Source organism: Falco biarmicus, chromosome 10 (genome assembly GCF_023638135.1).
Source record: "Falco biarmicus isolate bFalBia1 chromosome 10, bFalBia1.pri, whole genome shotgun sequence".
Lineage (NCBI taxonomy): Eukaryota > Metazoa > Chordata > Aves > Falconiformes > Falconidae > Falco > Falco biarmicus.
The window spans coordinates 10639481-10665632 of NC_079297.1; the positions used below are offsets into that span (position 1 = coordinate 10639481).

A 26152-nucleotide genomic window follows, 5' to 3' on the forward strand; every position below is an offset into this window, starting at 1 on the left:
GGCCTTCACCACCCCTTCTGAGGGTGGGCAGCTGCCTGGCAGGCTCCCTCCAAGCCCTCCTCCTCTGCCTTCAGGCACACTGTCTGCAGTGTCAGCCAGTGTTTTTCACTCTCTTCAGGAGAAAGGGAGCACTTTGGGGGGACACCTGCCCCCATCTGCATGTTGAGTCCTGCCCCGCAGCCACTGCCACTGCTCCGCTCCTTCACTCAGGTTATCCCATCCCTCTCACACTCTCCTCTTCTGTCCCTGATTTTCCTGCACCCCTGATTTTGGTGAAAAGCTCCAGCAGCCCTAACTCAAGCAGTGCTTGAACCTGTTCAAAAGGCAAGGTTAAAATAGGGCAAATCTCAGGCTTTCAGGACAACCCCCTGGCCCTGCCTCGCACTGCAGCCCTGGAAGCACCTCTCGGCCTGCTCGCCCGCAGCTGTCCCACACACTGACCACCACAGCCCTGCCACCACCGCCTCGCTGCCCGGCCCTGCCCGCAGCCTGCTCCCAAAGCCTCCCGGGCCAGCCCTCGCCCCTTCGAACTCCTGCCACCCCACAGCCCCGCAGCAGGAAGGCTCCCCCAGGCCCAGGGCAGCCTGTTGGCAGCCAGCATGCCCCGCTGCTTCCCGCAGGTGAGGGTGGGCAGAGAAGGGGCTTCACACCCAGGGACCCTTCCCTACAGTGCTCCTTGGCATGGCGGCCCCACGGGGAGGCTGCCCCTCAGCAGCAGCCAGAGGGGGGAAGCCCACTCACGGGCAGCATCTTCTGTGGGGGAGAACTGGTTCCGCCCTTGTTAATTCTGCTAGCCCAGGGGTCCTCAAACTATGGCCTGCGGGCCAGATACGGCCCCCCAGGGTCCTCAATCTGGCCCCCCGTATTTACAGAACCCCCTGCCCCCCCGGCTGGGTTTTGGGGGGGAAACCAAGCAGCCGCAGATGGCTGCCTGCCACTTCATCCGTGCGCCGGCCCCCTGTTTAAAAAGTCTGGGGACCCCTGTGCTAGAGGCACGAAGCCCTGACACAGGCAAACCTCCAGAGCCTCTCCATGCAAGGCCTGAAGCTCAGCGAAGAGCCCATCTCCTCACAGCGAGTGTGGCACATCCCGCCAACCGGCAGCAAGGCCTGTTAAAGCCACCTGCCATTTTGTCACGCTCAAGCCCTAGATGAGGATCTCTCCGTCTTAATCGTAGGCCCTTAACCTTCTGCTCCCACTTGGCTGGAGACCACGGGGCTTAGCTCAATTGGTTTCTCTACTTGCAAAATATTTGAAGTACTTCCCATGTTTCTGTCACAGAAACACTTCAGCCTGGCTGCCATGTCGCTGGAGTGCTGCTGAAGAGCTGGCTGACTGCTAGTGCCGCAGCATCTCCTACCCTGCGAGCTGAAGTATTTCACAAAATTGGCTGAAGTACATTTGCAGAGGCAGCAGAGCGATATATAAGCATCATTACACCATACTTTAGGCCAGGATTGGTTATTAAATGAGAACAAGAAGTTTTAGACTTAAGAGTTCTCCAAAGGCGTTGTGAAAATGTCTTTGAGGTAAACTTGTATGATTTGAGAGTATTAACATCTAATCTTGTGTACCCTACTAGACTAGCAATTTCCAACCATCAAACATTTTATAAGGCCCACTTATTATTAATACTCTATTGCACACTAACGCAAAGGACAGATTTGGAGCTTTATCACTAAATGTTAGTTCAGTGCATTGCAAAGTACAGTACGTTGCAAAGTGATTGTAGCCCAGCATCGTCCAGATCTTGCTAAAGCATGTACTGAACTTTAAACAAAACAGAACCCCTAACCAATGTGTGGCTTTCCTTGCCTCTGAAAGTAACCCATTAAAACTTGCATTTGGGAAATATCCTTAGCACAAAATAGCAGCAAATGGCCGCTGGCCTGTGTAGCTGTACTATTGCATCAAATGACGTGGTGTTTTGCACAAACCCATTATTATATCATGCATTTCTGCATAGGATTAGCATTGCTGGGTACCCATGGGACACATGTCTCCTTTTCCACTGAATCTGGCTGAGCCGTTATTACTATTCCTGTGGTGTGGGTGCCAGAGGTAGCATTGCTACGCAGCCCCATTGGAAAAGGCAGTGATTCTGATTACTGCAAAGGATGTAGCCCTAAAAAGTACATTGGTGGGGCCACTGCAACAAGTTGTAAAAATGAAAAGTTAAAACCTTGGCATCTCAAAAAACAAATCTCATGAGAAGCCTGATTTTAGGTCATTGACCTTACTGGGTCCTTATGGGTACCTTCAGAGATAAGAAGTTCCTGTAACTCCCATAAATAGCCTTGACAACAACTCTTCCTACCCATAAATCTGTAGAATGCTAAATGCAAAAAGAATATAAACTTTTTACATTTAATAACTGCAAATTAGTTATACCTATTATGTTGCTTGGAATCAACACAATCCAAAGTAATTATTTAAGGTTGGGTATATATTCCAGCAATTTAGGGCTGATATTGTAGTTAGGTACCACATTATTCATTATCTACAGAATCTGTGGGCTCTCAAAACCAAAGAACAGGATGCAGAATACACAAGATATTCATATAATTATGCTGCTGGTGACTGTAGCCAGTTTATACTTCTTACACATTTCTGAATCTTTTCAAGTTGCTATGTATACTATGCAATTATGATAGTTGAAGGGCACCGAGGAAAAAAGTTGTTATAATAATATACCCTCCTTTAGGTCATTTTAATGAGTTTTCCTGCACTTGAACAGTCATCAGCATCCAAGAGCTGTCCTGCCTTGTACTTCTGCATTATTAATACCAGCACCATCCATGCAGCTACAGTTAAAGGTCTATCATTATTTCCATTATAAACTGATATTTTCAAGGATTTATAACTCAAATGCGGAATAGCCCTTCAGTTAATTTTTGTTGAATTTAAAGGAACCACTTGGATCAGCAATCTACAAATTCAACCACTTTCTAATTACATTTTGACACAATAGAGATTAACAGCTCCATAATGGCTGTTATGGTCTATTGTGTATGCAGTCTCCAGTTACCACTACTGCCTACTGCATCACTTATCTCTAACTGCAATTAAACTTCTACCCACCCCTCTAAAGAGTCTATTTCTTCCAAATGGATCAACAGTCTGCATCAAAAATCTATCACGAAAAGAATAAAGGACGTTTTTATTTTTTAAGTCTTTTTGGGGGGGATAAACACATTAAATATGAATTACTGTTTGTTAGGAGTATTTTATATAGATTATAAGGTTTTTAATGTAGGCACATGCTCTTATGCTAAAGTAACATTACATAAAGAAACAAAATTCAGCCACAAAATTGCAGATAAATTGCTAAGAAGAATCTACCAGTGCATGAAAGTGAATACATGGACAACTAAAATCCTAAATCAGCAGAGTAAATTCTACCCTTGGCTGCACTAAAGAAACACAGCAAACTTTGTTCCAGTCTGCACTTTTTCACCTGACTGTAGACAGTGCAGCTGACTTTTTTGATGAGTAAAATATTGGATTATCTGTTCAAATTTGTCAATCTTAAATCTGAATAATATCTTTTATAATATTTAAGATGCTTAATGCCTGTTAGATAGAGCCGAGTTTTTTAAAAAGCTCTATTACTACATACATAAAGCATTTTTGACCTTGAAGATAGTTCAAAGTTTTCAGTTTCATTCCCTTCCAGTGTTTTAGAAAATCACCTCAGATGACTGCAGAGGCTGTATAACCAGCTTTACACTTCCATCTTCCTATCATGGGACCTATCATATGTCCTAAACTACAATCTTCTTATGCCAAGAGAAGGATTGCCATCAATTTAAATGGATTTGGAATTGGTCCCAGAATAGATAACCATGTGAAGCAATAATGGTGTGATTTATTTACACATTTTTGACCTGTCCACAACACTCAGAGTAAATCAGGACTGTTGCAGTACACTTGAAAGAGGAAGAGGACAAAAAAAAAAAAAAAAAAAAAGAAAAGAGAAGAAAAAAAGAGAGACACCAAAGCAAAAAAGCCATACAAACAAGCCCCAATTTAACCTCCAATGGTTATAATTGTTTCATTTACAATATTCTGTCTAGTAGCTGAAAACTCCATTCTTCTTCAGAACATGACTCCTGTTAGTCTATGAGAAAACCCAGTCTTTGTTGTGACTTATTTTGACAGCTTTAATATCATTTTCCACCTGGCATGTGGAAAGTTTTCCATTTTCACTTTCCTCCAATGTCTCACTTTTGTTTCCAAGTATATGTCGTACTCACACTGCACCTGTCATAGCGGTATCTATGTGCCTTAACACTGGTCTGAAAACATATACATCTTTACTTTTGCTCTAACACCAGGGACAATTGCTACCTTCATCACCTGTTTTGCACTGAGATATTGCCCCTCGTAATAATGACATCAGTAGATGACCTCCTTCATGCCATCACTTGTTTCACAGAAAGCCAGTATACTTTTATAATCTAATTCATGTGACTCCTTTAAATATTTGTTCAGTTTATGAAGTTGTAGTCACTAAATAGTTGAAATCTTTCCACTGTACTTTCTCCTGCTGTTGTCAACTTATTCTTTTAGCATCCCACCTTCACACAGATGAAGGAAGCACTTCTTCAGAGACCACCAGAAACCTTAATTAAAAAAAAAAATAAATATATATATATATATATGAAAGCACGTCAGCTAATGAGTGAGAAAAAAGGGGGAGGTATTATATTCTTTTGGGTGCTCTTCTAAGCAACCGAAAGTTGCAGATTCAGAATAACATACTGCTTCAGTGCTGTCCTGGAAGATTCTCAGGAGAAATTACACAATGTGAGTTTCATAAAAGATACTGATCACTTGGAAAGAAGAATATTATTAAAATACTTTAGCTTTTTTGTTTAGGTTTGGGGTTTTTTTTCCTCCCAGACCTCTGGTTCTGAGACAGGAGCTGCAGTTTATTCTAACAGGCATCATTTAGAATTCAGATCTGACTTGGCTATCTTGTCTACCCAAAAGAACACAATTCTCTGGTCCCTGTCCCTACAGTCGTATAAAAATTGGTCAGACCTCAGAACCAGATACTTCTGAACATACAGTCCTACTTGTTTCCTTACTTATTCCCCAAAGCAAAGGGAAGATGGGAGCATAGCAAAGCAAAGACAGCTGGAAGTCATCCTGGAGGGTACTGATTGACTAGTTTCTAGCCTGGCTATAAATTACCACTGTTCTTTCTCAGTGCAAAGATGAGGAGAGCAGCAGAGCTGTCTCAGAGGTACAGTGCTTGCTTGGCCCGTGCTGCTTAGGCATGATCAGCTACATGTGGGCTGTGCCTAAGGCACAGGGAAAGCCTTGCTTTGCTCTCTCTCCAGTGCTCATCTTGACTTTGAAAAGGCAAATAATCTCTTTAAATATGAGTGGTTCTTGTAGAAGAACCAAAGCAACTTCTATTAAGTTAAAAGACTTAATGCTTTTAAGTATTGCCTTTAAAATCCTGCTCCATACTGTTAATGATTATAATTATATGGCATGACAAAAAACCAGGGCATAATAGCGTACAGATGTGGGATATATAAAAGGGGAAGTATTTAACATAAGCTTATTGGAGCTGAAAGTACCAGAGATGATTGATTGCTCAGACACAAGTCAGGGAAGTGGTCTAAAAAATATTAACCATAATTGCAAATTATCCATTACCCGTTCATCTAACATCATGATATATTTAGAAACAATTTTACCATCCAGTAATTATGCACTGTTTGCTGCATGTGGCAAACAGCAGATCTGCGTGCCTGGCTGTGCTTGGAAGAAGGATGCTTACTTGAGAAGCACATTGCTTCTCCCATTTCAAAAGACATTAGCATGGTTATACAGTTAATTACACCTCAGTGACTTCCACTGTTTTTATAGAATACTCTTTAATCCGAGAGATAGCAAAGAAAGTTTTAAAGACAACTCCCCTTAGTTAGTTAATAAAGGTTTCTGCTGGTGTTTGTGCAAGGGTCAGAGTTAAAAGGCAGAAAGCCTTTCCTCTTGTTTTGACTAAACTGGAGGAAACATGCTAGAGCTGTGCAGAATTTGATTGCCAAACACGAAGTGAAGATACAGAGTGAGAAAAGATAGTAAAGGTTTAACCCAACTGATGTAAGAAACAAACTCCAAGGATGCCCATGTTTCCTTGCTTTTATAGCACTGTTAATCTTTAATCAGGAATTTAGTTCTGAGAACAGCTCTTTGTGCACAGCTAAACAGGCACCATTGCTTGGAAGTTAATAGGATCACCAGAAAATGGGACTATTAAATCATTGTCCTAATATATCAGTGAGAGATGTACAACCCAAAGGAGTTCAAATTCTGCTTCCACGTGGATATGCAGCAAGTGCACATTAAACCTTGCAAAATCAGCAGTAAGGAGTTAGTCGGTAGGTTCAGAAGAGCAGTGGCTTCCTGTGCAATTTTGTTCCAGCTCAGATCACAAATGAACATGGGTGCTAAAGTTTCTGAATTCAAAAATCCAAAGAAATCAAGAATGGGCTACAAAATTTAAGGGCATATTTAAAGACATGTGGATTAGTGTGACTTCACTGACAGCAGGTGATTTAGTCCTTGATATTTGTCAGCAGACATACCTTAAATCTTAGTCTTCCTCCCTGCTGCAGTGACATATCATCACTTAAAGACCAAAACCAGATAGCCTCATGCCTTTTCGTCAGGAGCTGGTCACACAGATATGGTATAGCAGACAGTTGTACATCTTTTATGCTCCTATATGAATAAACAAAGTCTGCATTATAGTTCTCAGTCTTTTTAAACAGCAAGATAAGTAAGGAAGTGCCTGGAAAGCAAATAATAGCTAAGTGACCTGTTTTGTGAATAATGGTTATTGCTCTGTTCAGAGCTGCCTTTACAAATTTAGAGTTTCTCGATCTGTCATTCATACTCTTCTTTTGTTCTGTAAGTTTGAACAGCAAGATCTCCTGGGCAGAGCACATTTATGCTTCACCCAAAATAACAAGGTACTGCCTTAGTGCTATTGCAATGCAAATACTTACACTATACAAGGTTAACAAGTGGGTTACTTGTTATATTTTATTTGCAGAAGGCAAGTTGGTTGCTATTCATGTCTACATATTAGTTTAAGCTCATGTATAAGAGGTTCCTCTTTAAGTAAACATATGCATATGAATCATCCTGAATCAGTAAATCTGGAGACAGGTACAGATGATCAGACAGCAGAAGTATGTACAGCAGAGTCAGAATTCTGCCTTCCTAAAAGCATAAGAAAAAAATATGATCTCTGGGGCCCAGCTGAACCCTTGACCTCTTTGCTGAGCATTGTTTGTAGCAGTAATCATACTTGTGGCACCTGTCTGGTAGGAACCATTTACACTGGCAAAACAAAAATGCTTTTACATTGAAAAAATCCCATTATGGTCCACACCTGTTGCCTTCTTCCTATTAGAAATGTGCTAAGCATAAGTGTATGGTATGTAGGATTTCACCTGAACTGTTAACACTTACATGGGGTTTTCCAGTAAACACAGGCTCTGTTACAGAGGTAATTGGTTTTTTGTAACATTTATTTTCCTACAGCTGTCAGATTCAAGAACCAAAAGGTACATAGTGCTTGATATAGGTTTGCCTTCTCACCTTTAGATGTACCCTGGCTTTTACTTCTGCACAATCAGCTCCTCTATCCTGTTGTTGCTTCCAGTGTTACAAAATGTTTGAAATATTCATCAAAGCTATTTTCCTGGAAAAAAAAATTAGAACAAATCTCACTTCAAACAGAAAATACGGTTCAGCCCAAGCTGGTGCTTTTGTATTGCTATTAACAGAGAAAATAGGTTATAGTAAATGTTTTTCATTTCAAGTAAGAACATACTACTTGCATTACAGTAATCTAAAAAGGATCCAGCAGGGACTAGCTGTGGCACAGATACAAAGATTAGAAAACATAATAATCTTGTCTCATTAGGTTTTAAACTCCTCTAGCCAGGAACTATCAACCAAACTAGGAAGAATGGACAAGAACACAGAGAAATTGGCATTATCACCTCCCAACCCCCTTCCTATGGAGGTGATCATGGCTTAGGGATATAAAGTTACGTGTCCAAAGTCGACTGGGAAATCCATAACAGAGGAAGAAACGGAACCTAAACGTTCTGAATCTGCACCCACGCTTACTGGTTAAATCCATCCTTCTTTAAAGGAGTTGGCTCACGAAGGATATATAGAACTGTATTCAGTAGGTAGACTGCACGTAATGGGGGATAAAAACGACAAGAGAGACAAAAGGTAAATGGGAGCATTTAAATAAATGAGGAAAAAAACAATTGCTGCTCAGGTAGACAGAGCTGTGTAACCCTGAAATGACAACTGACAACAGAGGGCTGCTAGCAAGGAAAGGATTACAGAGAAATAACAAATGACATGCAAAAGGAAGGAGCAAGAGGAGCCAGGGTTAACTCGTCCTAGAAAAGAATAAACAAGTTTAAATTTTAAAAGGTGTTGCCATGTCATTTCTTAAGGCCTGAGGAGTTTCTCTAAAAGAGCACAGTTAGCAGGACCCTGGTTATCAGCAGGAAGCCAGAAGACTGCTCTTGAACAAGAGGTTGAAACATCTGCTGCTTGAACCTGTGTGCAAGTATTTGTCATTTACCCCCTCCGCAGGTAGGAAGCAGGGAGCCCTTGACAGCTGCAAACACACACCTCTGTGGTAAACAGATTTCGCTCCAGCAAGGGTTACCATTTTTATTTGCAAAGCTGAATCTCGGTGCCATATGGGCTTTGTATGACTGAGCAGAGCAGATGCTGCATAGGTGAAGGGAAACACACAACCTTACGCTGACTGTTTTTTACTCTGTTTAGTACAGTTTGTCCCCTTCTCTTCTGGCTGTGGTTCTGCTGTTCATCCAGCCAAAAAAATGCAGTAACCATGCAAAAAATCATAGTCGTGTTCTTATCAGCCTGGTGCTGGCTAAGGTAAAGCCAGTCAAAGTCTTGGTGTGCCACAACTCTCAATGTGCCTATTGGCCTTTTACGGTAGATGAGAAGAGCTCCAGTTTACACTTGACAGGATTACACGTACCTGGCCTCTGGTCAGGTAGCAGTGGCTAAACAGCCCATATTCACACTGATCCCTGATACGGGTTTTACGAAAGAGAGGACAGGGGAAGAGTCCCCAGATTAGTAACAGCTCAAGAAATGGTTCTGAAAGAGCAACTCCTTATCAAGGTTAAGATTACATTAATCAATCCCATCTCCAGAGCTAATGAGCTGGTGCAAGAAAATGATGAACAGCGGATAACCTGCTGCTCGGAGGCACTAAGTGAGCACACACCACCAATGGGGAGCTGCTTGCTGCTCTGCGTGTAGGATGCTGTCTCCCACCTAAGATTCAGGAGCAAACTCCAAATCCAAACTAAGTGTCTTATGTTTCTGAGAAAGGTTGCCAGCATGGCAGGAGGGAATTAAGCCCTTAGTATCCTTCACTGGCAATGTGTGGAGGCGTCAAGGTACCTTCCTAGCCAAGATTCCAGTTTTCATTCCTTACCAGTGGAAATGGAAGACAGACCCTCACTTCTCCTGGTGACTATAACAGTGTCTCAGAGCCTGTAAAAGTGAGCTCAAAAATAAAACAATAAAAAAATAATAAATAGTTTATCTGGCAAAGCAGAAGAGTAACAAGCAAGAAACCAGTGTGCTTGTAGTATAATATCAGCCTTGGCATGTACTGTGGCACGATCAGGAATTTCCCTACAATACAGCTCAGGATTGGGCTCGAGCTGATACTTAACCAAGCCTCAAAGGTTGGTGACTTTCTTCAGACACCATAAACATGCACTAATGCACGTTACCATCTGCTGAGATTTGCTTCCATTTGTTTTGGGAAATTTTAGCATGTCTGTTGTCAAGATGAAAATGCTGGACAGGCTAATGAAAGTGCAGTCTAATCATGATAAATCTGGGTAATTTTTCCCCCTTTCTCATTCCTCTGCCATCAAAACAAGTCACTCTGAAGACAGACAGAAAAGTTACATCACCTTAGTGATGCACAAACATTATATCTTACAATCTGCCTAAGACAAAAACTGTATCTTGGGTTGGAAAGAAGGAGGTAAGGTGGCAAGCACTGCGCTCCCAGTTTGCTGCTACCTGTTCTGCCAAGTCCCAAAGGCTCAGTCTCACGGTTCAGACGGTGCATGAGGAGACGAGTGTGCAGCACACGTGGTCAGAGCCCCCAGACCTCCTGCAGCTGGGTCAGTGCCAAAGAACTGCCTGTAAGAGAGGGGCTCTGAGGAAGAAATATCACACAGGGCTGTGCAGGGTCTGAAAGAAAAGAGTCACAGACTCTTTTGCAACTGCAGGCAATTTGTGTAGTTCACAATTTCTTCTGGAAACTGAGGAAGCAGTCCCTGCCCTGCTCTCTGAGAGCTGTACACTTGCAAGGGCTGCCCTTGGATCTAGGCCCATGTGGCATCCAGTCCAGCAGCAACTGCTCAGTGTCAGCTGAGCACGACTTCACAGCAAAAATAAAAATCAAGAAGCAATGTTCTTCTGCCAGTAGAATAGCTCAGATAAAATTGTAGCTTTTTTAAAGAGTATAACAAAAAACCCAAGTGACAAACTCTTTGGAGATGACATGTAGGATAATTAGCAATGGGAGGGGAGTAGATTTTCTGAGTATTATTATGTGCCATTAAAAACTTTCAGATCTCATTGAGAGTGCTTTATTGCACCTTGGTTTGTAGTGATGAGTTAAGTTTTCTTATGACACTTTTCCTGAGCATCTAAGAGAACCTTTACATTTATTGCATTGAGTTTCACTAAGTCAGTAAAAGTCAGAGCTCAAAACCTCTATTTTGAACAGCCTGAATACTGTCCATCAAAGCAAACAACCTGAAAACACTCCTTTCAAGGCACTTGTTGAACACTATCATCTCAAAATGTCAGATTCACGCTCATTTAAATAATTTGACAGCTTCCAAGATGACACCTGATGAGCATCACATTCAAGTGTCAAAAAGTACAGAGAAAAAGTACCAAAAAAAGTTCAATCTGAAGGAATTGTATCACCTATTAGATCAGTATTATAATGCAGTTACTTCTAAAAAATATTTCTCGTTTAAATGGAAAATAAACTTTACATTCAAGGTTTTGTTTGTTTTGTTTTTTTTTTTTTTAAAAAAGACCTTACATTGCCCCCATACCTCTCCTCTCACTAGTGAGATTTTCCAGCAAACTGAATCCAGAAGGCAGACACATACATGGCAAACAGTGGTACACATGGATATTGGGTGAACACCTGAAGACTACATTAACTGAGCCATTGGAGATGCTAATTCTGGGGTTTTCCTGTGGCAGACACTGGGAGCAATGAGAATTCACTATCTACAGATTAAACCTTTAATGCTTTCCGTTGAGTATCTAAAAGCTGAATCTCTAAATGAGAAGATACTTGAAAAATAATCTTAGCCCTGGTTTGCATATACTCCAGTTATTTCATTGCACCAAATAGTATGCGTGTTTTATATAGGGGCTTGAGGCTTAGTGTGTGTTTGTGATATGCTTTGAGATCCTCTGATGGGAGGTGTTACCTAAATACAAGTAATTTGATGCTTAAGTGTCTAGAATTCCCAGTGGACATCTGCACTCGAGCCCTGCTGCCATCACAAATGAAAAACATTTGGAATCCTTAATGTGATTTTTAATGGACATATGTTCATAACACAGTGCCACCGATTTGGCATATTTAGTGTCTTCTCAAGAGAAGCCCACAGTTTGTATAGCAAGATTGTGGGAGGTTAGGATTGCAGTGTGAGAAAATTTGCACAACACCTGCCTGACTATAATTTAATTGGCAGAAACTAATGCTCTGGGTTTGGGAATTTTTTCCTCCACTCAAAACTGAAGAGACACTAGGACTAATCCTGCTATCTTACACTGTCAATTTTAAGCTTGTATTCTGACTTTACTTGCGTTACAATGTGATAGTTTTCTGGTCCACTCTTTTTTCTGGCAACTTATTGCTGGTTTACTCTCAGTTGTTATTTCCCAGTATGACTTATCTGGCCAGCAAGGACTCAGTGGTTTTATACTTAAAGGAAAAATGGGTCTGCTTAGTATTACTGAAGATTATGCCTCACTTTATTTGTAATGAGGTACTTCATAATATGTTTTAAAAGGAAAACAGCTAGCCAAAATATTTCCAATCAGCTCCACCAGCAGCACAGTACATGGACCCCAAAGACAAACACCACCACTGTCGTTATTGAATTGTCTCTGATTTTACCTTTGCTTACAGCAGAGCCCCATCCAAAGCAGTCTTTAGCACCTCTTATCCTACTAGATTTTTGTTTTCCTTTTCAGGAATGTTTGGCTTTGCAGTGCATCAAGGACAGCCCCTCTTACTTCACTGTTTTCTTCCCTTCACGTTTACAAACCATAATAAAACGCTTTGCAGGAGAGATAGAGGGTACAGTCCCAGGGGAAGCATTCCTGCAGTGAGATTCAGCTTTGCAGACTTGTGGGGTAGGAAGGCAAGAGGCAATCCTGATCTGTGCTGCTCTGCCAGTCCTGGCATCTCAGGGCTTGCAAGTCACTGTTGGCTGCCTTGGAGAAAGCCTAGCTGGAAACATCTCACTGTACTAACATGAGCCGGGGGTGGGTTATGAGCATCCTTTATCTGGGATGCTCACATCAATTTTGTGGCTTTAAAGAACTCCCTGAAACTTAGCTGGGATTCCAGATTTTCTGTTAGGCAAGTGTTTTACATGCATGGTCAAAGCCCCATCAATATAAAATAAAAAAAGACAGGTTGATATGAAAACATTGCCTCAAACCAGGCACCAGATGCTTTGCTGGGACTAGGTATAGCAGAGCGAGATTAAATGGCAACGGGGTTATTTTCTACAGTTTTATTTGACTGAAATACTTCAGTCTTCACACACCCAGACTGCACGGACAAATGAGGACCAGCCTTTCTTTATGGTCATGATGGTCTAAAACGGATTAGGGGAAGGTAAAGAGCTGAAAGACAGACAGGCTGGCAGGAATCATTAGAGGCAAGACTGAGGTCTGTCTTGGGAAGTGTCTGAGGTCACTCTCTAACCCTCAGAATTCTAAGAATAGTAGTGGCTGTTGGTATCATATACTGCCACAGCAGATACAGATATGTACACATGTCTGTATACATACATACGCAGACAGTGCACTTCACACATATAACAGAGTGTACAGGTACATTCCTGAGCAGTTTTGTGCCTTTTCTTTGAGTACTGATTCAAACATGGGTGAATATTTTATGGCCCTCATAGGACTCCCAGTAAAATAAAACATAACATTTGAAGGAGGGGGTTAATTACCGAGACACACTTGCTGATCTGCCTCTTCTGAGCTTGTAGCAACAGAAAATAACTGTTCAGTTTGCAAGATCCTAAAGCAAGCCATAAGCAAAAGCTTTCTCTCCTACACTGGAGGAAACCCAACGTTTAGATTTACATTGCTTGTTTTTTTAGAGTTGCACAGACTAAAATAAGGCCTCCAGGCAGGCGTATATGAGTATATAGTGGTTATTCAGGCCTGTCAGTGCTCACTGGTGAACTTTATCCCTGGATCAGGCAATGTTCCGAAGGTGAGTAAACACACCTTGGACGAGCCTCCACTTCACAGCCAACTAGCAAGCATCTGTCTACAAAATGCAGGCAAATGTGCTTAGCCTGGATGACCTCTGTGCTCCCAGTTCCAGATACTCTTTGTACTCAACCTTTCCCACACACTGAGAAGTTGTGACGTTTTAGGTTTCAAAGCCAAACTGGATCAAAGTTTGGTTAAACTCCTAAATTTTGTAACCACTTCAAAACAGCAAACCTGGGGGCTAAGAATCACCGCTTTCAGCATTCATTAATCAAACCTGTTAAATGATTACCTTGTCAGGGCTGCTTTGTTGAAAACTCTGTATGATGACAGTGTCGGTGGCACTGTCCCAAGACACATCCAGTGCTGACGTAAAGGACAAGCCTCTCTGGCCTCACCTAGTGGGATGGACACTACCACGAAGAATATTTAAGGAAGAAGGATGCTTCCTTGAAAAGCACTGATTGCAAAGACACTCCAAAGGAAGTGAAACGGGATCAACTGAAAACTACCGCAAAATCCTCTCTGACATCCAACTCAATCTTATAAAGACAGTAAGTAGAATGGCCTCTATTTTTTCCAGCTTGAAATTACCACTGATCCAAGTTCTCTATACTGATTTTAAATCAGAAGTACATGATTAAGTCTATTACAGATTCTACCTTTGCATTATACATTGTTAGAAAGGCTTGTTGACACTGGGTAGTATGCTAACACACCCAATATATTTGATTTTAGATTGTGATCAGTATTTCAAAGCCATCAACAAGATCCACTACGGGTTCAGTAATGCCCCCCCAGTTGAAAGCAGAGGTAAACATCATGCCCAAGGTTGTCCAGGGAGATTTGCAGAGCCTGCCTCCAGAAGCAAGGGATTTCATTGAAAGTAATGCCAAGCTGTGCCAGCCTGAGAGCATTCATATCTGCGATGGCTCAGAAGAAGAAAACAAAAAAATTCTGGATATCATGGTAGAACAAGGCATGGTCAAGAAGCTGAGCAAGTATGAAAACTGGTGAGTAGCCTGAAAGAAGCCAAGTATCATCTCAGACTTGCAATATGCATTTTCTGCCCTGTTTATTTTTAAAACTGCTTATAAACCTTTAATATTTGCTTTCCATGGACATTTTGGCACTGTAGCTTACATAGGTGAAATGCTGAGGAAAAGCAAACTTTTTCTTCTAAAAATTAACTTAGAGCATATTATTCAATTGGACTATCAACTGTACATTGTCTCTATTGATTAGTTACATCAGGGAACTGAAATAATGTCATGAGACTTATGTAACTAATCATTAGCAATGGCTAAATATTATTTAGAAAATACATCCTTTGAAGAATTCTACTATTTTAGTCAATTAGTTTATTCATCAAATACTTTTTTGTGGCATTCAAATAGCTCTGTGGGTGTTCAAATATTATTCAGTACAGGCATTATTCATATCGTGCCGATGAGCTTTGACTGTAATGTATTCAGCAAATACTTTTTTCAAATATTTCATCATCTCTCCCAGCTAATCCAACATGAAAGGAGAATATTAACAACAAGTACATACTCAGGAATTACGTGCCGACCAAGAGATCTTTATGGAAGAAATCTGCAAAGACTTTTGAATAACTAAGTGCAGGAATTTGGCAATCTGTTTGCAGACTATTTGGGAGAGAAAAGGGCAAGATTCACCAGATAAATTATTCATTGTTAATTATATGCTTAGCTGTAGCGATGATGGTTATGACAGCCCAACTAGAACATTTTTATACTTGTGCAAAATTTCTATGCACAGAGGTGAAAATGTAAAACAATCCTCTATTGTAAATAGATGGTAAAAATTCTTTAGAGGGGAAAAAGAATCCCCTTTAATAGGCTTCCCTTTTTATGATCATGCTTATACTCAGTATTCCTTTTGCAGTGCCTCTAACTTAAAGGACTATGCCAACCCACTAAGCTGGATTCTGATCCCACAGGCACTTATACCAACACTTACAGTACTTGCTTGGCACCCACTTCGCTTGAGGCATCATTTTGTGGTCCCTATGCAAAACAACTTCACACTGATGAGAATGAGAATTAAATGAGATTAACTTTTCCCTGGAAGTTAGCAACAGAAAATAAGACTGAGATAAGAGCCGGAGAAGTATTAACATGTAACCAGAATTTCCTAGGCCTTATAATTTTTTATTCATAAGGGAAAGTCTTGAAACAATTCATATGAGACAATGTATCTGACTGATTTTTGAGATTGCCTGTTACATTGGCTTTGTCACCATAGTTTTGGCCTTACAAAGCATTGAACCCTTTCATGCTAAACAAGTCCCACAGAAGGGTAAAAAGTGCTATATTGATTATTAAGGTCTAATTTCCTGATTTTTGGTGAAATGCAGCTGGCTGGCTCTCACTGATCCAAGAGATGTGGCAAGAATTGAGAGCAGAACTGTTATCATCACTCAAGAACAGAGAGATACCACCCCAATCCCTAAAATTGGAACTAGCCAGCTGGGCTGCTGGATGTCTGAAGAAGATTTTGAGAAAGCTTTCAATACCAGGTTCCCAGGCTGCATGCAAGGTGGGCAAGAAAAGGACTCTTGACATTGAACTTCCAGGATTTCACAGACACTACTACTAGTTACTGTAATCTTTAAAGAAAGATTTTAGCTGAAGGTTTAGGTTTATACTCCTGAATTAGTCACATTGTTGGTTTCATCCAGATTTTTAACCATAGATCCAAAAGCAAGGATAGTCCTCAGTCTCTTTCCAGCATTCTTCTCTTCATAAAGAGGGGCAAAGCAAGGTAGGAAAATTTGCGTGACTTTTTTCAGGAAGTCATGTAGCAGATAAGTGAGGTGAGAATGGAGGACCCCCATCCCCAGCAATAATTTCAGGTTCAGTGATTTACACCAACAGAGAACCTGGCCACCACACACCATTACAACTGACTAGACAATTTGTCTGAATAGCTGCTTTCAGTATTTAAGATAAAACTTCTTGCTACACAATTAACAAACAGAAAGCTACAGATCTTTAAAAGTCATCAGAAACACCCACAAGACAAACAGCTTTTTATTAACCTCCATGTTAATAAAGATTTCAAAAGTTCCTTGTTTTGCTCTCTGTCACATCTTGCTACTCCTGTTTTCCAGGACGTACAATGTATGTCATCCCCTTCAGCATGGGGCCTATTGGGTCTCCTTTGTCCAAGATTGGGATTGAGCTGACAGATTCACCGTATGTAGTGGCCAGCATGAGGATCATGACACGGATGGGAACAGCTGCTTTGAAAGCCCTGAGCAATGGGGAGTTTGTAAAATGCCTTCACTCGGTTGGATGTCCTCTACCACTCAAAGGTAAGAGACATTAAAAATTCTCACCCTGGGAATTCCCAGAGGCATGTTTCAGAGCAGACTGTGTTCTCAGCACATGGGAGACACTCACCATAGAAGACCAAGGTGGTGCGTGTAACAGGACTAGGTTCAGAACTTAATTAAAGGAATCAAAGCTCAATGAGAGTTTCATGGAAAGGAGATTATTATCCCTAGTACTTACCAGGGGATTTCCTTTGAAGCATCTGGTATGGGTTGCCATCAGAGGCTCAGTGCTGATGAAACAGTGTGATCCAGCATGGAAATTGCTGCATTCATGAGTACAACATTCTGTTCTGCAGAACCATTAATCAACAACTGGCCATGCAACCCGGAGTTAACGCTGATTGCTCATCTCCCAGATCGCAGAGAGATCATTTCATTTGGCAGTGGTTATGGAGGAAACTCCTTACTGGGGAAAAAATGCTTTGCACTCAGAATTGCCAGCAGAATCGCCAAAGAGGAGGGCTGGCTAGCTGAGCACATGCTGGTAAGAGCTATTAAATCATGTGTGTTTGAACAGCCATTAAGCCTTAAGTCAGCTCAACATAAATACATCACATCTTGCTGTTAATGAAATTAGTCTCATATGGATAGTCCTGTAACATTAGATCTGAATTTATCACGTCAGGCTTATGAGATATAGGAAAGTGCCTGCAAGGTTAAATATCAAACATTTTAAAATAATACCTGTAAAATCAGAAACCAGGAAAGGTTTGGAACTGCTGACACTGACTACTTGTAGGCAGACCCATGTATTTGAGCACAGTCTAATCAACATCACTGGGCATCCACATTGCCCCTACAAGTTTAATAGCAAAAAATTGATGTAAATTTTGAAAAATGTCTTTCATATTATAAAGAAGTCTATGCACTCAAAAATCTGAAAATACTAGATTTTCTAAATGAGTTCTACTTTGTACCCTTCCTGCCTTTACCTTCTGCTGTCATTTAAACATTCTACTACCATAAAATACTACTGAAAAAAATTAATTTCTAAGTGTCTAAAAGAACAGTCTCAGAAGAAATATCATCTATGGATCCTGAGAAGTGCAGAAGTATCCATACATGAAATGCTTTCACTTCAATCTAGTTATGCAGCCAAAAAAATATTGCCTGGTTTTCTTGTAGTCTCACCTATATACAGTCTACTTTCATTAGCAATAAATAAATAAATAAATGTTTGAGTTACATACTTACCTGACATTTTTTTAAAAATGTAAGAACTATTCTAAGGGCAAAAAGAGTAGACTTTTTGATTAGTAAAGTACAGTTTGGGTTATTTCTCAACTGTATTATGTGGTGCTTCTTCTGTAGGAACAAATTTGCATAATTAAATATTTTATCATTACCACTTGCTGGGAGACAATCTTCAAAATAAGAACTGCAAGAAAAAAGACCATGTTTAACAGTTGCATTAATTTTTCAATAGATCCTGGGCATTACCAATCCAGAAGGTAAAAAGAAGTACTTTGCTGCAGCATTCCCTAGTGCATGTGGAAAAACTAACTTGGCCATGATGAATCCAAGCCTGCCAGGATGGAAGATTGAGTGTGTAGGGGATGATATTGCCTGGATGAAGTTTGATGAACAAGGTATAGAAATGAAATTGGATTGTTTTACAGTCCAGGATAGGTTGCTTTTAGGTGCAGCAAGACATGCTACAAAATTCCGGGTAGAATTAAACCAGTTTGGTTTACTTATATTTCGTCATTTAACTTCCAGGCAACTTAATGGCAATCAATCCAGAAAATGGCTTTTTTGGTGTTGCCCCTGGAACCTCAGTCAAAACAAACCCCAATGCTATTAAAACCATATTCAAGAACACCATCTTTACCAATGTAGCAGAAACCAGTGATGGAGGTGTCTATTGGGAAGGCATTGATGAGATACTACCACCAGGAATAACACTGACTTCGTGGAAGAACAAGGACTGGACTCCAGATAACGGTAATCTGGTTCACACCACAGTCTCTTGGCTTTCTCTGCTGAATTCAAGTTAATTCTGCCATTATGACCTTTTTCTTGTATTCTGCACAGGAGAACCTTGTGCTCATCCCAATTCACGATTCTGCACTCCAGCCAGCCAGTGCCCCATCATTGACCCAGCATGGGAATCACCCCAAGGTGTGCCCATTGAAGGGATAATATTTGGAGGCCGCAGACCTGCTGGTAAGAGACGCAGCAGCCACATAGCAAGGGTGAAGTGCTGACCGCAGAAGGGTTGGAACACAACTGGGCATAGACACAAGTTTTGCTTTCACAGCTGCAAAAGCAAGGAAATAGCCGTGTTAGTCTAACTTTTCCATGTTAGCCTTTGACACACATGCTTAACAGCCGCTGATATTTCAAAGTCTGAACGGTTCGATGTTAACAAAACCCCAGGACCCACTAACCTGGGTAATACATAGACACATAGCAAACTGCTATACTTATCTCTATGTGCTTGCAGTTTAACTAGTTCAGATAAGAGGCGATTAGAGAAATGAACCAGTTGTTGACAGTTTACAGAAAAGGAAGTAGAATAAATTGATCCATTAAAGGTCACCTAAAGCTGGAAAAGAAATAGATGTAATGCTAGGTCTGAGTCTAATATCATGACCACAGGACTAGACTATTTCAAGTCAAATCTGCTGGGGATTTGAAGTCCCAGATATCTCCTACTGAGGAACTCAACATGGATTTGTTCAGTAATCAGTAGCCAGTTTTGAAAACATTAATATAAACTTCTTTGCTGTAAGAGGGTAGGAAATGAACTGATTAAAAAACCAGGAAAAATTAGAATACATTTTACAGTAACATGCATTTGGCACTATCTCAGGTAACAAAACTTGTTATAAAAATGTTTCTGGACCTCTAATTACTGATCTTTACAGGTGTGCCTCTTGTATATGAGGCCTTTAACTGGCAGCATGGAGTATTTATAGGAGCAGCTATGAGATCTGAAGCAACTGCAGCTGCTGAGCACAAAGGTAAATCAAAATTTAATCTGCCTACCTGTATTAAAAGCAATCCTCTCTGGAGTGCCTCCTCTGTCCTCCCCCCCTGCTCTTTCACATTTCAGTCTTGGCAGCTAATTTTGCAACCTATGCATTTTCACAATAGAAAATATTTGTACTGGAATTAAAACCCAAATTCTCTATAAAAGTCAAATTAAGCAAAATAATCCCCTAGGTGGCAAGCATACAGAACAGGATGCAGGCATGGGGTTGCCAAAAGCCTTGATATGGAGTTCTCATTACAGTCTGTGATAAACAAACTCAAATTTTCTTTTCTGTTAGAGCTCAACATAAATATGGGAATGATTACATCCAGCTCTTAAGGATCTTCATTTAAGCTACTTGACCTGAGATTTAAGAAATCTGGTTTCCACTGATTCCAAAAAATAATTTGTCCCTTTTTTTGTACATCAGGGATAACGCATGTGTTGTTTTTTAAAGCTCTTTGGTTCAGATACAGAAGAGCAGCTAAGGAACTATGGGTACTAAGTTCTGGGAGGATCTGAATCTTTGTGCTTTAGAATAAATGTACTATTACCTTATCCATTTGTGTTTTGAACAGGCAAAATCATTATGCATGATCCATTTGCCATGAGACCTTTCTTTGGGTACAACTTTGGCAAATACTTAGCCCACTGGCTCAGCATGGCACATCGTCCAGCTGCAAAACTACCAAGGATCTTTCATGTTAACTGGTTCCGGAAAGACAGCCAAGGGAAATTCCTGTGGCCTGGCTATGGAGAGAATTCCCGTGTGCTGGAGTGGATGTTCAACAGAATTGAAGGGAAAGCCTCAGCCAAACCAACTGCAATAGGTTACATCCCTGCTGAAACTGCTTTGAACTTGAAGGGTTTAGAAGATGTCAACTTGACTGAGCTGTTTGATATCTCCAAAGAGTTCTGGGAAAAGGAGGTAGAAGAAATCAAACAATACTTTGAAGTGCAAGTTAATGCTGACCTTCCTTACGAAATAGAAAGGGAAATGCTTGCCTTAGAGATGAGGATAAAACAGTTGTAGCTGATCAAAACCACAATTATTTATCAATCCACATATACCAAGACAGGACAAGCGCATTTTACCAAATCACTACTGGAAGCATAACAGCACACTGATGGGCAGGGGTTTATAATGAAAGCAGGTCTTAGTTTAGTTAGAATATAGTTATGGGCATTCGAGAAATAACTCCAGACCTGATGATTTATAACTACATCCGTACTTGTGAATAGGTGAGCAGCTGTGGGAACGTATGTGCACATGGTCTTCAAACCCTGATCTGTCACTTACATGCATATATAGCTGTGATGTAAATTTGCCTAGTTCTGCATATACAATACAAACCAATTCAGCCTTCAAGGTGTAGCACACTGTTTCCATCATTCAAACCTTTAGCATCTCAGGCTCCACAGGAAAGAAGAAAATGAGATGCTGTATATATATTACCTAAACATATTTCATGGCTTAAATATTTTTTAGAAAAATGAAGTCGTAACTTTTATCAGAGTGAAAGATGACTTTGTATTACTAATGCGTATTTAAGATATTGCTATTATATGACTCATGTTCCTGTGATTTCCAGATGTTTTGAACGGCTTGTTCTTTAAACTATTGAAATAAATGTTTATACAAAATATGACCTAATTTCCAGTATTCTTACTGTTTATAAACTATATGCATAAAATTTGAGTCTCCTGTCAATAACACAGCACAGGAAGAATTTAACATGTGGAAGTTAGATGTTGACTAGCATTGATCTGCTACTCCTAAGCCAACTAGTTTAAGCCCTATACTGTCTTTTCAACTTCTATTCAAGCCAAAGGAATGATCCAGAATTTACAATACCATCTGCGAGCAGTCACCCAGCTAGTGATGTGCTCTCCATAACTGGGTATTGTTAGTTACTTCAGGCATTTATAAAATAAACTAAACTCTAGGAAAGCCCCATATTAGGACCTTGCTCATTTGCAAAAGTCATAGGTTTTGTCTCTTGTTCCACAGTTCCTTGGCTTTTGCCAGAATAACTAGTGGAGCTGTTGAAGTAAAGGCAGTTTGGGAAGAGTTTTCTGGATTTGTTGAGATGCCTAATGCCTTAGAGCTCAATGAAAACAAGGGCAGGAGCCTGTGTTGGCTTCCTTGTTAATCTGAGACACTAAAACCATCCCATGTTCTCTCAATTAAAAGTGTCCTTTACATGCTTCCAGCTGGAAGGTATCCTGCTTTTTCACTTTGGATGCTTGATCTCCCAAAATATATTGCAAATATTTGCTTAGCAAAAAGAAAATCACTTACATTGTGTAATAAGCCTTTTTATAGATCCCATGTCTTTGCAAAACAAACAGTACCAGGGCTGGTCAACAGATGCCCTTCCAAGTTTGCTAGGAGAGGTCACATAGCCTGAAAAGCCTCTACCTCCTGACTCCATGTTTAGGACTTAACACAAACATAATCAACTCTCAAGTGAATAATACAGCATTAGTTGATACATCACATAAAAAACCCAGACAATAGAAAGCTGTGACAAAAGCAGAGGAGAGCAGTGCAGCCTCTGTAGAGATGATCATCAGTTTACCTCCTTGCTGGTCAAAAACCACATCTGCACAGATGCAGGTCTCCTATAGGACCATTATTAGCCTGTGTACTCGAGTGGGGTCCAAATTAAATTAAAAACAAGGTGGAAGGCAGTAAAGGAGTCAGAGGAAGTGAGCCAAGAGACTAGTATATGCACTTCTCAGATTCAAGGACTATTATCATGTGTATAAAATAAAGTTGTTTATAAACTATTTCTATAAATAGTTGATGAAAGGCATGGGCCATTCCTAAACTGATATGACAATATTGGACACGGTATTTGAATAAGTCTAAGGAAGAACAAAGAGATTAAAGAAAATCCAGCATACTAGTATTGGAGAGTTATGGCCAGTTACAGTCTCAGAATTTTTTAGTGGCCTCATGAGAGGATCCCAGTGCCGAGCAGTGCAAACATGTTCCAAGCACATTTTGAAATGCTGCCTAGGAGATGTACAGAAGCTTGGGGCTTTCCAGGGCTCTCTGAGTAGCTCCAGTATGCTGTTCTGCCTTCTCAAACAAAGCCAGGCTCAATATTCTGAATATCACAAAAGGAACAATTTGTACTTCCGTGCTAGAAGAACCTGCGCCAAATGCCCAAGCCCAGCAGGCATATGGACATGGGAGAACCAAGGGACCCTTGTCCCATAAAATGCTGCTCAATGAGGAGATAGGCACCACTACTGTGGGGCAATGTAACTGTGATCTTAGCGCACACACCCAACCAGCGAGATGGGTGTTGTAAGGTGCTAACTGCCTTGAGCACACCTTACCCCAGCCCAGAACACTAGATTTTATATTCTGACGAACCCTTGCTTTCTCCTCCTCGCCCTGAGAGGCTGGCAGCCTTTCCTTCCCCCGACCACCACTGCCCTCGGGGCTCTACTTCGGGTATTCTTTCCATGTAACATAACGCAACTCATGGAAAGTGGCTATCACGAGCACTTCTGGCAAAAATACTTAAACCATTTGCGGTTCTCCCACTCCACACATTTTAACCACGTGCGCCTTTTCAAACATTGCTTAGAGACCGACGGGCAGGCAAATCATTCCGGAAACTACAGAAAATGGAGGAAAAATACTGCTGTACTGTTAAGGTGGAGAACAAGAAAATAACTTTTTGCATGAGTCACTCAACAGCTCCTTTGTATGTAAATATATCCGCAAACCATCAGCATCTATGGGGAGTACAATTTACATTTTGAATGATCAAAATGTTTAGTATTGGCAGAGAAAATGTTTAAAAAGAGAGAAGGTGGTGGTTTAAAATTTAGAAACTTAGTCAACCGTGCCAGATTATGATCTCAACTTCTCTCCCTCCAACAAATACTATGCTCCATAAAAACAAAATGAATTAGAACAAAATGCTTTTAAATTGAAATTTGGAAGTTCCCCTGATTTTCAAAAGAAAGAGGGGAAAGCAACAAATGCAATAAATTTCAACAAATTAGTAGAGAAATATAAAGCTTGGCTTATTAAATGTGATTCAGAGAAGGGAAGCACAGGGAAGACTAACACATGAAGTGCACGGAGCCATAACATTTGCAACAGCTGTGTTTTGAAATGCACTTGGTATTCTGGGAAGTGAGAAACAAAATACTTGTTAAAACCCTCGTGGATGTACCAGTGGATGAAGACAGACAAAATCAAAATCACAGTTTAACTATTAATGCTATTGAAGATACGGTCTCCGATACCTCGTTTGGGCCACGATTCACTGAACAAGACAACACAGTGATGGATGCACCATGTCGAGGGGAGGCTGTGCTCAACTCCCTTAAAGTTAGCACAGTCCCTCTAAGTGACCTTTATCTACTTGGGCTGAAAGTCTGGCTTCAGTGCCAAGTCCTCCTATTAGCACAGATAAAGCCATGGAGCCCAGGCACAGACCTTAGTCCAATCTTTGCACAGGTTGAGGAAGCCTCCAAGCCTAATGCCATACTTTTGACTCATTTCTAATGTTTCAAGGTCAAATTTAGACTGTATTTTGTCTTGTTCCTTCAAATCCCTTTCTCAGATGTCAGTCTCAGTAGTAATTAGCTTGAGTATATAAGATATTCACACACCTGTATTCTGTCAACATGAGGAAGGTTAAACCAAATAAATAAATAAAACTACAAAGCAACATCCAGCTTGCTGCAGAACTTTTATTGCAAAAAGGTGAAACCCAACTTCAGATCTCTCACAGTTGTGTGATGATAGGGCTATTTTCAGGGAAAGAAGTAAAATTCAGAGAAATAGCATTTGTGCTTTGGGAAATAACTGTTTTCCAAAAACCTTGGCTACCATAGTAACGTGATTTATTCCATACTTGCTGCAGTATAGTCAATTAGCTCCCTAACTGAAAGACAAGTATTGTAACTAGAGATTTACCTGGTTGGAAGACTACTGAAATGCTGCTTATGAATGGCAAAGCAGAGCACTCTAAATTCCAAGTTAGTAATCCTTGTTGTTGATCATGGAGGACATCTCCAGCAGCGGTTTAACCTCAGCAATGCAAAAGGGCACATTTGTCAAATGGGTGCTGGCAAACACCAGTCACCAAGATTCCAAAACACATCCTGCCACATCTGTGAATCTGTATACAAAACAGCTAGATGGAAAAAAAGAAAAAAAGCAAGCCATTGTATGCCTTTACTGCACTTTACAGCCATCAAGGATATAACTTTTGGTTGCAAAACTTTAACAGAGAAGGATTTTGTGAGCAAATTGCGGAAATCCACATATGTTAATACGCAAAATTCAGGCTGCATCCGATTCTTGCAAACACAAACATCGTTATGGTGCCTTTGTTGCAAAAGACTGTGCAGAAGACCTCTGAGCTGAACCTACCCAGCACCCTTTGCTACCATCAGTGACATTGGTCACCTTGCAATTAATTTCGCTCCTCTTTATATTAGCAACATTGGACTTGCTGTGGCTTTTGTCCAGTGTAAGTGTGACCAGATGAAGGTTCTGAGATTATCTGACTTCAGCTTTCGTTCAAGCTGATAAGCTGCTAGCAGAACTTTTTCTAACACACATCTCAGAAAAGTTCTTTGTGTCTTCTTTGAAAATTTCAGATACTGGCCCATTGGAAAAGAAAAAAAAAACATCTGTTTTCATCCTCGCAAAGGAATATCTCAAAGTTTTTGTGCCATTTCTTGCAGCCTCAAGGCTTTTATTCAGCTAAAAAATATCCATTTGTAAAACTGCTGTGGTTTGGGGAGGGGTGTTGGGGTTTTGGGGGTTTAGGATTTTTTTTTCTCCTGTTTTTGTTGTTGGGGTGGTGGGGCGTTGGTGGTTGTTCGTTTTGTAAACCAAGCTACTAGTCTGTTCTTTTTCTTGTAAAGCATCACAGTGCTGGTTGAGATGGGAACAGTCCCTCCCAGAAATTTGATCCTGACAAACAGCTATTCTCCAGAACAAACCAAGTTCACCCTCCATGGGAAATAGCTTCTAGGCTCACAGTTAACAGATCTTACCCCTGCTCTGTATAGTTCTGGGGGCTTTAACAGTCTGAAGTCTTCCTCATCACCTCATCAGTGAAATCCTAGGAAGGCCCTGCCACCATGCTGAAGGGCTGGCACAGCAACAGCACGTGTACACAAATGCTATCTCAGCTATAAATGCGAAGAGCACA

General features: G+C 40.7%; 1 protein-coding gene across 1 annotated transcript; it reads left to right on the forward strand.

Moving 5' to 3' along the window:
• The first annotated feature begins 14007 nt into the window (after positions 1-14007).
• PCK1 (phosphoenolpyruvate carboxykinase 1) lies at positions 14008-21601 on the forward strand. Its single transcript, XM_056354911.1, has 10 exons — positions 14008-14168; positions 14353-14627; positions 15995-16176; positions 16751-16954; positions 17272-17459; positions 18402-18564; positions 18695-18919; positions 19010-19141; positions 19846-19941; positions 20531-21601. The coding sequence occupies exons 2-10, from the start codon at positions 14404-14406 to the stop codon at positions 20983-20985; spliced, it is 1869 nt and encodes a 622-aa protein (XP_056210886.1). The 5' UTR covers positions 14008-14168; positions 14353-14403; the 3' UTR covers positions 20986-21601.
• The last annotated feature ends 4551 nt before the right edge of the window (positions 21602-26152 follow it).

Coding starts and splice junctions, on each gene's coding strand:
- PCK1 (XM_056354911.1), top strand. CDS start 14,404: ATGCCCCCCCAGTTGAAAGCAGAGGTAAACATCATGCCCAAGGTTGTC. Junction 16,177..16,750: donor GTTCCCAGGCTGCATGCAAG/GTGGGCAAGAAA, acceptor CCTGTTTTCCAG/GACGTACAATGTATGTCATC. Junction 18,920..19,009: donor GGACTGGACTCCAGATAACG/GTAATCTGGTTC, acceptor TATTCTGCACAG/GAGAACCTTGTGCTCATCCC.